The sequence below is a fragment of the Sus scrofa genome, chromosome 1 (genome assembly GCF_000003025.6).
Source record: "Sus scrofa isolate TJ Tabasco breed Duroc chromosome 1, Sscrofa11.1, whole genome shotgun sequence".
NCBI lineage: Eukaryota > Metazoa > Chordata > Mammalia > Artiodactyla > Suidae > Sus > Sus scrofa.
Window position 1 is genome coordinate 252,647,232 of NC_010443.5, and position 16,648 is coordinate 252,663,879.

The 16,648-nt window shown below is 42.0% G+C and overlaps 1 protein-coding gene across 2 annotated transcripts in view; it reads left to right on the forward strand.

Moving 5' to 3' along the window:
• Window positions 4,619-16,648, forward strand: part of UGCG (UDP-glucose ceramide glucosyltransferase) — a 38,968-nt gene continuing 26,938 nt past the window's right edge. The window contains exon 1 of one of the 2 annotated variants that reach the window (XM_021067532.1): window positions 4,619-5,166. In XM_021067532.1, coding sequence (XP_020923191.1) covers window positions 5,069-5,166 — 98 coding nt within the window. In that variant the 5' untranslated portion in view covers window positions 4,619-5,068. The remainder of the gene's footprint in view (window positions 5,167-16,648) is intronic. The other variant, XM_001925267.7, reaches the window with a different exon arrangement.

Sequence of the window (16,648 nt, forward strand, 5' to 3'; positions counted from 1 at the left end):
CTGGGCCACAATGGGGGAACTCCTAAATAGACTTTATTTTTATTTATTTATTTAGTCTTTTTAGGGCCGCACCTGTGGCACGTGGAGGTTCCCAGGCTAGAGGTTGAATCGGAGCTGTAGCTGCTGGCCTACACCACAGCCACAGCAATGCCAGATCCTTAACCCCACCCCTGAGCGAAGCCAGTGATTGAACCTGTGTCCTCGTGGATACGAGTCAGTTTCATTTCCTCTGAGCCACTATGGAAACTCCGACTTTATTTTTTAGAGCAGTTTTAGGTTCACAGCAAAACTGAGCAGAAAGTACGCAGGGTTCCCACATGTTCCTTGCTGAACACACATACAACCTCCTGTGCCATCAACACCTTGCCCCAGAGTGGTATATTTGTCACAGGTGATGAACCTATGTTGACACATCACGATCATCCGAAGTCCATAGTTTGCATTAGGGTTCACTCTTGGTGTTGTACATCCTATGTTTTTTGAGAAATGTATAATTCATGTATCTACAAGTAGAGTATCATACAGCATAGTTTCACTGCCCTAAAAATGGCCTGTGATCAGACTCTTCATCCTTTCCTCGCTCTCCTCTGACAACCACTGGTATTTTTACTATCTCCATAGTTTTGCCTTTTCCAGAAGGTCATATAGTTGTGTTCATACAGTATGGAGGCTTTTAGATTGGCTACTTTTCCTTAATAATAAGCAATACACATTTAAACTTCCTCCGTGTCTTTTCACGACTTGATACCTCATTTCTTCTTAGCACTGAATCATATTCCATTGTCTGGTATACCCAGATTTATCCATTCATCTGCAGAAGGACACCTTGTTTGCTTTCAAGTTTTGGCAATTATAAATAAAGCTGCTATAAACATCCATGTGCAGGTTTTTGTATAGATGTTTTCCAGTTCATTTGGCTAAATACCGAGGAATATGATTGCTGGATTGTATGGTATGAGTATGTTTAGTTTTGTAAAGTGACTATCACTCATACTTTTTTAAAAATTATGAAAATTTTCTACATGTTTTTCACCATTGATGAACTCATTTATAAAATAGAAAAATGGTCATTTTTCTCTATAGAAACACGAATGCCCATTACAAAAAGTCAACAATATAAAAAGGTAGATTTAAAAATCAGCATTTTGGGAGTTCCCATTCAGCAGGTTAAGGACCCAACTGAACATGTCCCTGAGGATCTGGGTTTGATCCCTGGCCTCGATCAGTGGGTTAAGGATCCAGCATTGCCTCAGGTTGCAGCATAGGTCACAGATGTGGCTTCAATCTGGCCTTGCAGTGGCTGTGGCCTAGGATGGCAGCTAGGCCACAGCCTGATTTGACTCCTGGTCTGGAAACTTCCTTATACCACAGGGTGGTGTGTGTGTGGGGGGGAAACCCAACATATTTCATTCCTCAAAATACTTATAATTGACTGGTGTATTTTTTCTTTCTTTTTTTTTTCTCTGTACATAGCTTTTTCAGTGTCACATTGTAAACTTGATTTTTCTAGAAATCTCTCCAAAGATGATGTTTTTCTTAGATACAATCCAAATCAAGAATCCTGATTATTGAAAATGCTACTTTTAAAAACATAAGACTAACTTTTAAATATTGGCATTTGAGGCACAATATAACAAAGAATATCAACTTGCCAAAGTTTGTTTTATTTCTCTGAGGTAACTTGTGTATCTGATATTCTCCCAGCCCCTACTCTTTTCTTTTCGGGGATATGGGACTAGAATCAACATAATTTCATTTCAGTTTCAGTTGGAATCTGCTGTAGTTAAATTGTTTTGGTTTGGGTTTGGTTCAAACCAAAAATGCGTTTCAACTATTTGTTTCGAACCAAGCATTTGAATCCTTTTCTTTTTAAGTTTTAATAACTAAAACATCTCAGGCCATTAAATGACAGTCAAATTTGGGTTTTGTTTGCCTCTGAAAGACATTGCTCCTTAAAAATCTATGAATTCTTTTATATCCTGTTACTAGATTTCCACTGGAAAAAGTCCGAGGCCCTGAACTTGGTGGAACTGGTTTTCCAGAAGACAGGAGGGCCCTTTAGACAAACAAGCACTAAAACAATGTTGCTGCCAAAAGTGAGATCAGTGGACAGGGTCTTTGCTAGACTACTATGCTGCCGAGTTACGTGGAAGAAATGTACACTTTTACCATAACTATAGAATGTTAGGATTACACTTCCTAAAGCTACTACTTTAAAATCATCAACCAGATTTGGAGAGACCAACTTTAACTAGGCTCAAGTACAGCATGGCTGATCTTTTATCTACTGATTATACTCAATTAGAAGAGATTTGTTAACTTTTAAGAATATCTGCTTCTTTTGCTTTTCTATGGCCTCCTTCATTTTCCATGTCAGTGATCATACTGTATAAAATCCTTTGTTACAGAGTCCAAAAACCATTTTGGAGAAATGCAGAATACAACAAAGTGCTTAAATTGTCTAATTGATGTAATTTATCAAATCTTAGATGACATTAATTATAATAAATATAACTAATTTGTATTTACTTATTTATTTTTGCTTTGTAGGACCACACCTGCGACATATGGAAATTCCCAGGCTAGAGGTCGAATTGGAACTGCAGATGCCAGCCTACACCACAGCCACAGCAACACCAGATCTTTAACCCAGGGACAGAACCCGTGTCCTCATGGATGCTAGTTGGGCTCGTTACCATTAAGCCACAACGGGAACTTCTTTAACTAATTTATATTAATAAACGTAGTAGTATTTTATATACAATTAAGAAAAAAGCCTATCAATTAGTTGTCAGATGCCATTGACTGCAAGATGCATTTCCATTTCAGAAATGTTAAACTGTGTTTACATGTGCTTTTAAAAATACGTCTTAGAATTGATTGCAACAGTAGCATTTAAAAAATTCCACTTGTTGGGAGTTACTGTCATGGCTCAGGGGAAATGAATCTGTCCAGTACCCATGAAGACACAGGTTTGATCCCTGGCCTTGCTCAGCAGGTTAAGGATCTGGTGTTTCTGTGAGCTGTGCGTAGGTCATAGACTCAGCTTATATCTGGCATTGCTGTGGTTGTGGTGCAGGCCAGCAGCTACAGTTCCGATTCAACCCCTAGCCTGGGAACCTCCATACACTGCGGGGGTGCAGCCCTAAAAAGACAAAAAAAAAAAAAAAAATTCCACTTGTAGTGTTATTTCCATGCTGGTGTACTATCCTGCTATAACTTTATCAACCGGTTAACTCTCAACAATGGAAATTTGGTTTCTAAACGTTCTTCTTTCCTATTGACTTTATCCAGGTAAAACAATGAGTACAGCAAATCCCGGATTGGTTCTCAAGGCAGGCATTCATTTAAACTCCTTTCTGCTTGTAGTTTATCATCTAATTGTAGATTGAGGTAGCTCATTTGATCAACATTAATTCTAATAAATAGCAGTAATAAAAATAAACAGCCTCTTTTCAAAACTGAATTCAATTCTGAAATCTCTCAAGGGAAGCCATGGATTATTTAAAAGGAAATCACTTGACATAATAAACATTGTCTAAACATAAAAACAATGGTGAAACTATATAAACTCATCTAGGCTAAAGAAACAAACAGAAACATTTAGTGGTAGATAAAAACATCTCCCTGAACTGATTTAAAATTAAGATAAACACTAAGTCACCTTACTATCCAAAATGCTACATCTTTCCATTTTAGTGCAGTGCTCTCCAACTGTGTAATTTATTAATTTTTTACCTTCACTTTCTTTTTATCTGTGTAATTAAAATTTTTCCAGTAGCTAGCTAAATTTAAAAAGTAAAACACTGAAATAATTTGAATACTTTAACTCAATATATCAAAACTATCGTTTCAACATGTAATCAACATAAAATTAAGGAGATGTCTTTGATACCGGCATATGATTTACACTCAAAATACATTTCAATTCCTACTAACCTCATGTTAAGGCTCAGTAGCCACCTATGGCTATCATATTGGGCAGGAACCTTAAGGAACTTCAATATTAGCTGATTCTTTACATTCTGAGTTTGACAATTTCTTGTATGTTACACGCTGTCTCTAAGGTACTTAGAGATCTGTGAAGTAGGAGATTATTTTCACGATCCCTTGTGGTCCAAGACGCCACAAGCATTAAAAGCAGCGAGGGAGGAATGCAATGGGACACCCCAGCGCCCAGGAACGTGGCTTGGAGGAGGGCCTAAGCGGCTCTGAGCAAGGACCGGCGCAGAGGCTGTGGACACAGCATTGGGGAGTTGGTCTGCGAGACGGCTCGGGGGCCCCCCTGGAACCCCAGGTCTTTTCCTGGGCGCCCTGGAACACCAGAGTCGGACAAAGGGAAAGCAGTCTCTGAGCTGGACACAGGGCTCCGCTTCACCGACAGAGGACAGCCCAGGACTGCAGGGCTGGCCTTCCCGCGCGCCTCCGCCGGACGCAGAGAGGTGGGCGGCGGCCGGAACCCGGAGCTGGGGTAAAGCCCCGCCCGCCTCTGGCGGCAGAAGCCACCCAGGGGCGCGCTCACGACCGTGACGCTACGGGCGCGAGGGCGGTGGGGTGGGCGGAGAGGAGCCGCATGCACCGCCCCTCGGAGGGCCGGGGCGGGGCGGGGTGCACCAGGGAGTCGGGGCGCCACCGCGGGTTTCGATTAGTGCTCGGAGCTGCGGCGGCTGAGCAGGGCTCGGATCTGTGCTGCCAGGAGCCCAGCCACTAGGCTGCGGGAAGGCGGAAGGGGCAGCGGCGGAGGGGGCGTAGGCGCGCAGGGTCCGGCCCGCGGCGCCGAGGCGGGGGAGAGGCGAGCCGGAGCGTGGGGCCACGGCCTCCCTGATCACTGAGCCCGGCCACCGCAGCGCCTGTAGCCGCGAGCGCGCCCAGGCCAGCGCGCGGGCGAGTGCGCGCGGGCGGGGGCGCGCAGGCCCTGCCCGCCCCTTCCGTCCCCACCCCCTCCTCCCCTTCCTCTCCCCACCTTCCTCTCCCCTTCTGCGCCCCCGCGCCGGGCGCCCACCCTGTCGTCCTCCTACGGGAGCGCTGTCCGCGGCGGCGGCCGGAGCGGGCCGGGCCGGGCCGGGGGATGGCGCTGCTGGACCTGGCCCTGGAGGGAATGGCCGTCTTCGGGTTCGTCCTCTTCTTGGTGCTGTGGCTGATGCATTTCATGGCCATCATCTACACGTGAGTGAGGGGCAACCGGAGGAGCCCGTAGCGGGGGTCGAGGCCTCGGCGACCGGCGAGAGTAGACAGGATTTCGCTTTGGAAGGAATTGGGCTCGGATAAGGGTGGAGGAAGCTAATTCTCAGACTCTTCCTTCCATTCCCTCTCCCCTTGGACCAGCTGGGGCGGCGGGGGCGGGAGGGGGGGTTCCTTGGGAGAGAAAAGTGGCAAGTGAGGGGGTGGTTGGGCTGCCGACGACTGCACAGCCAGGGGAAAGGAGGCTGTGCTCTTTTTACGAGTCGAGCGGAAGGCTGCTTGACTGTGTTGGGGGTTCGTGTGATTTTTCATCTGGGCCAAATGTATGGTGTATTGTTTGGTTGGTTTTTTTCTCTCGACCTGGGCCATATTTCTATTATGGTAATAATCGTTTCCACTCTTCTGGGAGCGGCATTCAGCCACCTGGAAACCTCCCTGTGGATTTTCTTCTTCCTGGAAGAGCTCTATGCCTTTAGATAGGTGTGAAGCACCTGTCCACCTTGGAAAATGTCACCAAGCCTCTGAGCTGGCGTTATAGCCTGGAGTCTTGTCAGCTTGTACATTTCAGTGTGGTTTTCTCTCCCCCCCCCCAAGTCTTTATTTATTGTCTTGGTTAGATTTGTGTGTCTCCCCCCCCCCAACACCTTTTCATTAGATGCCATTCACTGGGGACACAGTGGCAAGCACGACAGAATTCCTGTCCTCGTGGAGCTTACATGCCAGAAGGGAAAGACAGATAATAATTGAATAAGGTTATTTCGGATATTCTTGAAGACTGAATAAAATAAAACCGGATAAAGGAATGAATATGACATAGCGTGTGCAGCTACTTTTGATATTTCAGTTGTTTAAATATCTTTAAAATGAAGAAAGCCTTCGTAAGGAAATGAAAGAATTGGCATAGAGCACATTGCTCTTGGATTCGCCGGATTTTTTAGCCAGAGAAATAGATGATTGTGGATAGTTACCTTACCACCAATTAGAATAAGATATATGTTGTTAGAGGAGAATTCTTTAATCAGTTAATTACTTATAGTTTTTTTTCTCTTTTTCGCTACAGAAAAAGTGTGCTTTTCCTTTTGGAAATGCTGCATTTTACTAGTATAGTGTGGCATTTCCTGGTCCTGGACAAAGATGCTATACCATTGTACAAGGCATAGTGATATTTCTTTGAAGATGCAAGAAAAATGCTTCTTGGATACAGTTGATCTTAGATTTTGGAGTTTGTAAGCTGTAATCGCTGAACGTTCTGGAGCTGGTTTAAATGTATGAATTCTTTGAAAACAATTTTGTTACTTTTTCCAATCATAAAAATAAAACATGCTCACTATATAGGGTCTTTAGACACTACTGAAAGGAATAAAGAAGAAAGTTACACACACCAAAACTCCATTACCTGTCAACCTTTTGTGACTGTCCTCACAGTTACATTGGGGAAGGGGGCAAGGAAAGGAAGGGAAGGAGGGAAGGAGGGAGAGAGAAAGAGAGAAAAAGGGACTGTATTAGGATTACTGTTCTCTAACCAGCTTTAAAATTCATGTATTAAATAAATACTTTCTGAGAAGCTCTTTTGTACGAGGCACTGTTCTAGGTGCTGGAAATGAGATTGAAGAACAAGACATCCCTGGAGTGTCCATGCAAAATGTCATTAGTAATTTTTTCATGTCAATAAATGTATGATCACTCCATCATTGTTGACAATTTTTTAAAAGTATAGTTGAGTTACAATGTTCTGGCAATTTCTGCTGTACATCAAAGTGACCCAGTCATTCATATACACACACACACATATATACACACACACACACACACACATATATACATACATACATATACATATTCTTTTTCTTTATCTTCCATCATGTTCTGTCACAAGTGAATGGGTATAGTTCCCTGTCTCCATCATTTTTAATAGATGCGTGACATTTTCACTTATGTGCTACTGATATACATTGTTACTATTGATGGACATTGAGGTTATTTTCAGTTTGTCAAGATTACAGCCAACACTGTGATGAATTCATACCCTTACATCTTTGAGCAGTGAGCTCCTTAGTTTACATTCTGAAAGAGGAATGATTGGGCCAGAAATGGTACACACTTTAAACTTTGATACATACCGCCCTGTGGGAAGATTGCGTTTAATCGTGGTCCCCCGTAACATTGTATAATGGTCTCCAGTTTTCCCTTTACTAAGTGTCAGGCTTTTTGCTGTTTTGTGTTTATTTTTATTCCTTCCATTACTAGTTCCATTGAATGTTGTTCGTATATTTAATGCTAGTTACATTTAGTTGTTAATTACATATTCATAAGCTTTGGCCTGTGCTGCAATCTGTTGCTGTGTTAATCTTTTTAACAGGAAGATTGTCCTTCTGTGATGTGTTGCAGTTTTTTTCCTAGCTTGTTTCTTTTGTCTTTCAACTTTGTACATATATTTAACATGGAGAATACTGTGTTGTACTAGTCAAGTCTTTTTTCCCCTGATTCTATTAACATTTTTGTATCTTCTCCATCCCCCCCAACTATTATATAGTTAGTATCTGCTTTTCTTTTAGTATTTTGAATATTCTTAGTTTTGTTTTGTTTTGTTTTGTTTTACACTTCACCCTTGTAAAGAGTACCAGTATCCACTGTTTTAATGAGTGAAGTACTATTACCTTTATTTCCGTATTACTGCTGAGGCTAGCTCCTCATTATTTTGCAAACTTTTGAGTTTTTATATATTTTTACTTGAAGGCAAACCTTAGAGCCTTTTTTTGGAATCTTGTATTTAAAGTGGAGTTGTTAAATTCACAGCTTGATTTGAAGAAAGTTGATTTCTTTCAACACAGGACCATGGTGTATGCTCCGTCTTATTATGTACACATAATGATGAGGTCACATTTCTTTAATTAACACTAGTGATGTAGCTTAATATTTCAAATAACCATCTGGGAGTGTTTATACTCTTAGACTGTGGAAACTTCAGAATTGCTTTATTTTGTGCTTGATGAACTGCAGAGTGTTCTCAAAGTACTGTTAGTTTTTGAGAAGAGTGCAAAACACTTGGCTTAGTAAAGATACTGTAAAGAGTCTTTGTATTTCTTGTCCAGTGCTCCACAAAGTTACCTTTTTTATTGACAGTAACAGGGTCCAGGAAAGTCATGCGAAAATATAATAAAGAAAATGCAATTAGTTTATATCAGATTAGAATGCCTAGCTAATTACAGGCATCTTGGTGAATATCTTTCTGAAATGAATAACTGAACATAAAAAAATAATTAACTTAATTTCTGTATAAAGTCTTACCTTTTGAAAAGTTAAATTCCTTTCATCTTGTGCCACCTTCAAAATTATTTTTGTGTTTAATTTGATTCCTTTCTGTTGAAGTAAAGATATTTCTCAATTTAATTTGAGTTGTTTTCAGGCAGAGCACTAAGGTTTTTTTCCTCTCCTCTCCACTATATTTAGTAAAATTGCAATTTGATAATCTCAACATTTTGACATGCAGGGTTAAAGAACACTGGCAGTGATGTTTTGGTTAAAATATTGTGCTAAGCATTCTCTGTTTTACTGAAGAATATATTTTCTGAACATGTGTTCTATGTCCTCTCATCCTTTTTGAAGTAAGATAAAGTATGAATAAATTAATTAGATGTTGATACTCTCCTAAAACCTTGTGCTTTGCAACTGGTGGAAATGGAGCCTCTTTTCAGAAACTTACAGGGCTCCCTATCTGGTTCTCAGATTAAAGAGCAGGATCTGTGAGCTCCTAATTTTTAAAAATGTTTAAGTAATATAAGTGTTGTAGTGAAATTGCTTAGAAAAAGCATTGTTTTAAACCAGTTGGTTATTTTTAAAAAATTAAACACGGTGTATATGATACCTAGTTAACTTAGATTCAATGTTCTATTATACTGTATATTCTTACAATGAAATAAAAAGCTAAGTATTGGCCTGTAATTTAAAAATGGAGCTGACAGCGGGTTAGTGTAGAGTTGATGTAGTTGCGGGTTCAATCCTTGGCCTCACTGAATGGGTTAAGGATCAAATGGGTTTCGGCAAGCTGATGCTGCTCAGGTCTGGTATTGCTGTGGCATAGGCCTGCACCTGTTCCCTAGCCTGGCAACTTCCATATGCCGTAGGTGCAGCCATTAAAAAAAAAAAAAAAAAAAAGGAAAGAAAAAAAAATCGAGTTGAACGTGATTAATATTGTGAACAGTTGTTATTCAGTGAAATTTTGTGTTCTGATTTCACACATATCTTACAATTCCTGTAAGCCTACAATTTAAAAAATTGAGATGCATTATAAACTAGAGAACTGTTATTTTCAGTATTTTGGAACTTTCTCTGCTCACTGGTACCTCTACCTACCACTTTGCCCCTTCCGAGATTTTAGATTGAGGTTTAGTCATTTCAAAACATATTTTAGACGGCAGGTATTTGTGGGATTCTGCCTGTAATGTTTTTTTTTTTTTTTTTTTTTTTTTTTTTGTCTTTTTGCCTTTTCTAGGGCCGCTCCGCGGCATATGGAGGTTCCCAGGCTAGGGGTCTAATTGGAGCTGTAGCTGTTGGCCTACACCACAGCCACAGCAACGCAGGATCCGAGCCGAGTCTGCGACCTACACCACAGCTCACGGCAATGCCGGATCCTTAATCCACTGAGCAAGGTCAGGGATCGAACCCACAACCTCATGGTTCCTAGTCGGATTCGTTAACCACTGAGCCACGACGGGAACTCCTGCCTGTAATGTTAAAGATAACATTCAGAGTAGAGCATTTGAAATTCAAGGCTCTTATTTTGAAGATTTTTTTTCCTTAAAAAAAAAATTCTAATGATTATATCCTCCATAGGCAAAGTTAGTTAAGTGATCTTTACAGGTTTTTTTCCTCCCTTTTTTTTTGACAGCTAGTGTGATTTAATAGCTTGGAGGGTGAAAAAGTCTAGAGCCAATTTTTTCTTTCCTTGTTAGCCGTTAAGCGCCATGCTGCTAGATAAGAGTATCTAAGCAAGACACTTTGCTTTTTTCTATTCGCTCACTCCTCCACTCCCGCTCGCCTTGGATTTATCATCCCCTACCACGTAGTGTCCAAATGTTTAGGTTAGGCTCTATTTTTGGCTTTTTAGGGCTGCACCTACGACATGTGGAAGTTCCCAGCCTAGGGATTGAATTGGAGCTGCAGCTGCCGGCCACAGCCACAGCCACAGCCACAGCCACAGCCACAGTAACTCGGGATCCAAGCTGTGTCTGTAACCTACACCACACTCACAGCAATGCCAGATCCCCAACCCACTGAGTGAGGCCAGGGATTGAACCTGTGTCCTCATGGATACTAGTCAGGTTCATTACCTCTGAGCCACGAAGGGAACTCCAGCTCTAGCTTTTCTATTAATTGACCGGAGGTGCCAGGGTGTAGTGGAAATGCTTCTTGTATCCATAAGTTTTAACTACCCTCCAGTCTTAAAGCAGAGGTCCTTTTCCTGACATTTTCCTCGAGTTAATTCTGCTTTTCCTAATTTTTCTAGTAGAGCATCTTTTATACCAGCCACACGGCTTTTGAATGGAATTTAAATACTCACTGTATCAGGATAACTGATAAATTGTCGGAAAGTAATTGTGTTTTTAATATAGATTTTAGCATTTCAAATCATTGTATCATTTTTAGATGATACTTTTTTTTTTTTTTTGGATTCATTAATACATTAGTGTCCTGAGCCTTAGTAGAATGTAAATTGAGAGCTTTGTTTTCTGGGTTTAGTCCTGTAGATGCACCTGGACTTTGGACAGATGTTGATCAGTCAGGGACAGATGTTGATCAGTCAGGGTCATAGCTGCCAGACCCACTTGCAGGTGCGTGAATGAGGCAGTTGAGCCCCTTTAACCTGAGCCTGGGAAAGCTACAGAGTTGGACTATGTTGTGCTAACTTTAAAAAGGAAAATGGCCATTACCATTGAGTTTTAATATGTAGTGATGGTTCTCTTGATTCATTATTCCTTTTCTGCTATCATTAGTTCAGTACACGTTATCTCTACCCTCGACTGCTGAGCTATCTCTACCCTCTGGAATCTGAACCTACAACTTTACTCTTTGTCTGCTTTCATGTTCTTACTTATTAGCCTTATCCTTCTGGAGCAGTAATCTTGGGTCAGGTGCTTAAAATCCTACCGTGGTTCCCCATGACCTGGTTAAAATTCATTGCCTTAACAAGACACGTGCAGTTCTTGAAGAGCTGAGCCATCCTCATGTACCTATTTCTTCAGCAATATTGAATCGCTGACATTCCCCTGAATGTGACATATACTCTCCTTAGAATTCCCCCCCTCCCCCCGTCCCCTTGTCCTTTAACTGACTCCTACTCCTTCAAGTCCTCTTGACTTTTGTTCACTCCTTACTGGGTTAGACCTTGCCTTCTTATGTCCTTCCTTGGCATCTTGAATTTACCCATCCAAATTGCAAATGTGTGTTCAGTTGTCTCTTTCCTTACATAGATTATACGCTTTTGAGGGTAGGGAAGGGTCTTGTTTACTATTGTGTCTTCAGTGCGCCTCGGCACTCCGTTATTGCCTGTCAAATAAATGATCTTTGAATTTTTTTCCCAGTAGTAATGGTAGATGTTTGTTTGCCTATTAATTTAGCGTCACTTGGCCATTGTTATTGGAGGCAGAGGGACAGAATTTGGGACGCGTTCAGTGGCCATGATCTTTAATGACATTAATTGGACCACATGGAATTTTTATCTCACTGTTTCTAACGAATTGTGGGTTAAAATAGAAACAGGGTGGCATCAACAACATGTTCACTTACAGATTAAATTGTTGATTCTGAATTCTTCCTCTCCCACCCCAGCCCAAGCCTAAAGGGAATGTCTTCATGCCATTAATCATCTTTACACTTAGATCTGTCCTCCAGGGAATTCAGAGCTATGGCTGTTAACAAAACACCTTGGTCTATTCGTTTCCTATGCACCAGAGCTAACTCTTTTGTCACCAAAAGGTCAGGGAGTTGCAGTTTGGGGAGCAAAATTCATAAAGCTCTCCTCTTTGTTTTCTTCTGGTGGTGGAGTCTTTTTTGGCTAAGTTTGTTGTCCCTTGGAAATAGTTTGTGTTTTCCTGTAAAGGTAACTCCCTATTGGTCGGTTTGTGTTCTCTGGAGAATCGTGTGTCTACAGAGTTAATGGTACACCAGACGGTGTGCTTCGTGTTGCTGATGAAGCCCAGTTTGATGCAGCACCATTTCTTAAAAGCTATGTGCTATTTGAAAGTCACATCCGTCATGAGGCTCTGAGCATAAACACAGTAACAGTCTTCCAGGGCACAATCATAAGTAGCAACAACAGGGCCTGTTACCAAAAGAAATTGCTGGCATGAACTCTATAAAGTAGAGGATCTGCTGATAGGGCTTAATTTTACATGAAATATTAACAAGCCTGATGGCAGGGAGCAGAGGAGAAAATTCCCAGAGTCAGTTAAATTGGTCCAACTGAATTGCACAGCAGAACTATAAAAGCAGCCCAGTCTGGGGCTGTTAAGCAAGGTGAACTTTGTCCTCAAGGAGTCCATATTCCCCCTTAGAAGCTAAGAGTGAGATTCTTGTGCCTCCTTTCTGGGAGGGGTAGTGCTATCTTCCTGTTGCTGCCTCCTTTCTGGGAGGGGTAGTGCTATCTTCCTGTTGCTGCAGGGGAGTTGATGAAGGGGAAGGGCCAGCCCTCTCTCCTAAGAGCTTTCCCCCAATTCCAGGCTTCCCTCCTGCTCAAAACTCAATTAGAATACAATACTGTAAAATGAGTCATTTTAAAATGGTGCAAACCATTAAATAAGCTGTTGAGTAGGGGAAGCGAGAAGACTGAAAGATGAGAAGGCAAAACAATAAGCTCAAATGATGGAAAAGGCAGTAACAATTTTGGAGACTGAGATGTCAGGAGGCGAAAATCACCTTGGAGAAATGAGGCGATCCCATCTGCTCACAAGTCGAAAACCCTTGTGCAGAGAGACACTTAAGAGTCATCAAACAAAAGCAACTAGAAAGTCCAGAAGAACCCTGAATATTTCTTACCATCCCTTGGCGTTCTTTGAAGTGTTCCCTGAATAGATGTCCTTCTAGCACCTAAGAGAAAGCAGGACCCTGAAGGCCTCTCTCTTGCCTGTGATTCATCTCTTGTGACCTTTGAGACTTAAGTTACCCTGAGAAAGCACCCCAGGTGATGCCTGCACTTCTGTTTCCTGTCCTTGCAGTGGCAGGTACAGCCCCACAGCAGCTTGCCAGCAGCTTGCTGTGAGCACCTGCCCCTCCCTGTCCTTGACAGTGACATGCCTTAATTACCTGAATTCAATTTTTTTTTTTTTTTTTTGCCAGTGATTCCAGCTCTTGAGTTAAAATGTAATTTGGAAATAACACCTCGGGAAAATGATACGTATTGAAAATTGACTGTGCTTTCCTGTCTCCCGCAAATTGCTCACTTAGTTTCAGGATCATTTTATTCTTCAAAAATGAAGCAAATCCAGAGTTCCTTGGTGGCCTAGTGGTTAAAGATTTGGTGCTGTCACAGCTGTGATGCATGTTCGATCCCTGGTGCAGGAACTTCTGCATGCCTCTGGTGTGGTGCAAAAAAAAAAAGCAAATCAAAACCATTAACTAGTATATAAGAGGTCCATTCCTTTTTTGCCTAATGTGTTCCTGAAAATGTAATAAAAGCAAATTTCTGAAAATCAAATGGACATCCATGTTAGGAGTGGAGTTCTTTCTCAAGAAACCTGAGAATATTATTAAAATCCCAGGTTGTGGTTCTGCTGGTCTTGGGCCCTGGACATGCTGCCACTGACTGAGAGCTTTCCAGGTGTTAGGGGCTGCGGGGACCCAGGCCTGGACCCAGTAGGAAGGCTGCCTTCTCACTGTTGCTCTAGGGACTGTTAGGCGTGGTGAGTCCCTGATCAACAAAACCAAATAGTCTCCTTTGAAATGTTTCTGAATATCTTCATGATAGAAGGTGGGATTGACTGAATTACATAGTAACCAGTAGTTGCTTTGTACACTGTACCTGCTGCATTGAGGAAGTTATCTTGCCTTTGCCTCTCAACTCTGTCGGTGGCAACCTCTCCGTATAGCAGGGCGGAAGGAAGGGAGATGCTTGTGGCTGTGAGATCCTACACTTTAAGCCAAGGCTCTGAGGATGGAGGAATTACAAGAAGCCAGGACTGTGTAACACCTCTGTCCAACTGAGAACCCATCCGTGGTTTTAAAGGAGAGGTCACCTAAGAGAACAGTAACAGGTCGTTGTCAGGCAATAGTGATTTGTGACATTTAATGTTTCTCATTCTCATACTTGCATTGATTTTACACTTTTGGATGATGCCTATAGAACTTTAAAATTAGTTCCTAAATTGGGGGTGTAATTTTTAACCGTAAATATAATTTTAGCTAAGGAATTCCCATTGTGGCTCATGGGGTTGAGAACCCAATATGGTGTCTGTGAGGATGTGGGTTCGATCCCTGGCTTGGCTCTGTGGGTTAAGGATCTGCCATTGCTGCAAGCTGTAGCCTGGGTCACAAATTTGGCTTGGGTCCGGCATTCTTTGGCTGTGGTGTAGGCCTGTAACTGCAGTTCTCATTCATCCCCTAGCCCTGGCCATTCCATATGCTGCAGGTGTGGCTATCAAAAGAAAAAAAATTAGGAGTTCCAGTCATGGCGCAGTGGTTAACGAATCTGACTAGGAACCATGAGGTTGCGGGTTCGATCCCTGCCCTTGCTCAGTGGGTTAACGATCTGGCGTTGCCGTGAGCTGTGGTGTAGGTTGCAGACTCGGCTCAGATCCTGCGTTGCTGTGGCTCTGGCGTAGGCTGGTGGCTACAGCTCCGATTCTACCCCTAGCCTGGGAACCTCCATATGCCGTGGGAGCGGCCCAAGAAATAGCAAAAAAAGACCAAAAATAAATAAATAAATAAATAAAAAATAAAAAGAAAAAATTAATAATCATTTTAGCTTAAATATTGGCTATGCCTTAACCTTTGGATTAAATGTGTTTTATTCCATGTTTTGGCTTAACTGTTTTAACCATGATCTGAGACTTTCGATGAGTCCCCTTTTCCCCTTTTGCTCTGTTAATACATAAGAGTTGACTTTATGTTTAAAAGGAAAACCAACATAATAGTCTAAGCTTCATATACATATTTAAGGCGGTATCTTTACATATATGCATTTCCAGTCCTTCCTCTTGGCCATATCTATGTTTGATACCTTTAAATCTCTTTTCAGAACTCTGGTACTTCAGATGAGTTACATTTAGTGGCAAATGTCCTTAAAATTAGCAGTTTTTTTCAAAAGTTCCCAATAATAGCTGTCAGTGAATGCTGATTTTGTGGTCTAATCTCATCTATTTCTCCCAACTGCTTTATGAGGTTTTCTCACAATTCACTTTATGTGTACTGTTACCCACACTCAAAAAACAAGAACAACAACTTGAGACAAAGCAGTAATCTGCCCAGGGATTCATGGCTAGTCCGCTATGAAGGTGGTACGGAATCCAGCCTGTCTCCCTCCAGCCTGGGCTCTTAAACCAGTGTGCTGTAGGTATTGCCTGTGATAACCTAAAAATAACCCTGGAAGTGGTCCATAGGGATAGGGTGTCTGTATGGGAATTTCTCCAGTTGCTATGAATCTTAAGTTTCTGGTAATTGACAACATTTAGGTCACGATGGAGAGAGCACTTACTTGCTACTCTCTTCCACAACCCTTCCCCATGCTCATGCCATTTGCACAGCTCCTTTATAGCTTCTTGTTTTCCATCCACCCCATAGCTGATCTTTCTGAGGTTCCACCTCAGCCCTCTTCTGTTCTGTCTGTAATAAGCAGTCTTCCTAGGTCCGTGGGTCTCAACTTGGCACCTTGAAGTCATCAGGGGGAGTTTTTAAAAAACACGCTGCCCCCTGGATGTCTTTCCAAAAGATGCTGATATATTTAGTCTGGGCGTCAAGAATTTAAAAAAAAAAAAAAAGTTGATTTTCATGTACAGTCAAGGCTAAGAACAACTGCCCTAGGCACTTTTATCCACAGGTGTGGCCTCCATCTGCTTCCTCTTGGCTCCATTTAATTCCCCGTTACAATTCATCACTTCATTACCTTGCCCCTTGCCTTCCCTCGCATCAGTCTGCCCTGTTATCCCAACTGCATCTCATAATTTATAGCTTCTCAGCTTTCAAAATCCCATGGAGGTCATCACGCAGCCATGTGGATTAGTGCTACTACACATTCATGGTCTCAAATCTCAGCTCAACCTACTTGGGTATCTGGCAATGCTTTGTGTCCCTTTTTAGCTCTGACACCCAGGACTGGCAGCCAGCACCTCTTCAAAATCTTCATTTTATCCTCATTTTTTTTTTTTTTTTTTTGTCTTTTTGCCTTTTCTGGGGCTGCTTCCGTGGCATATGGAGGTTCCCAGGCTAGGGGTCCAATCGGAGCTGTTGCTGCCAGCCTACACCAGAGCCACAGCAA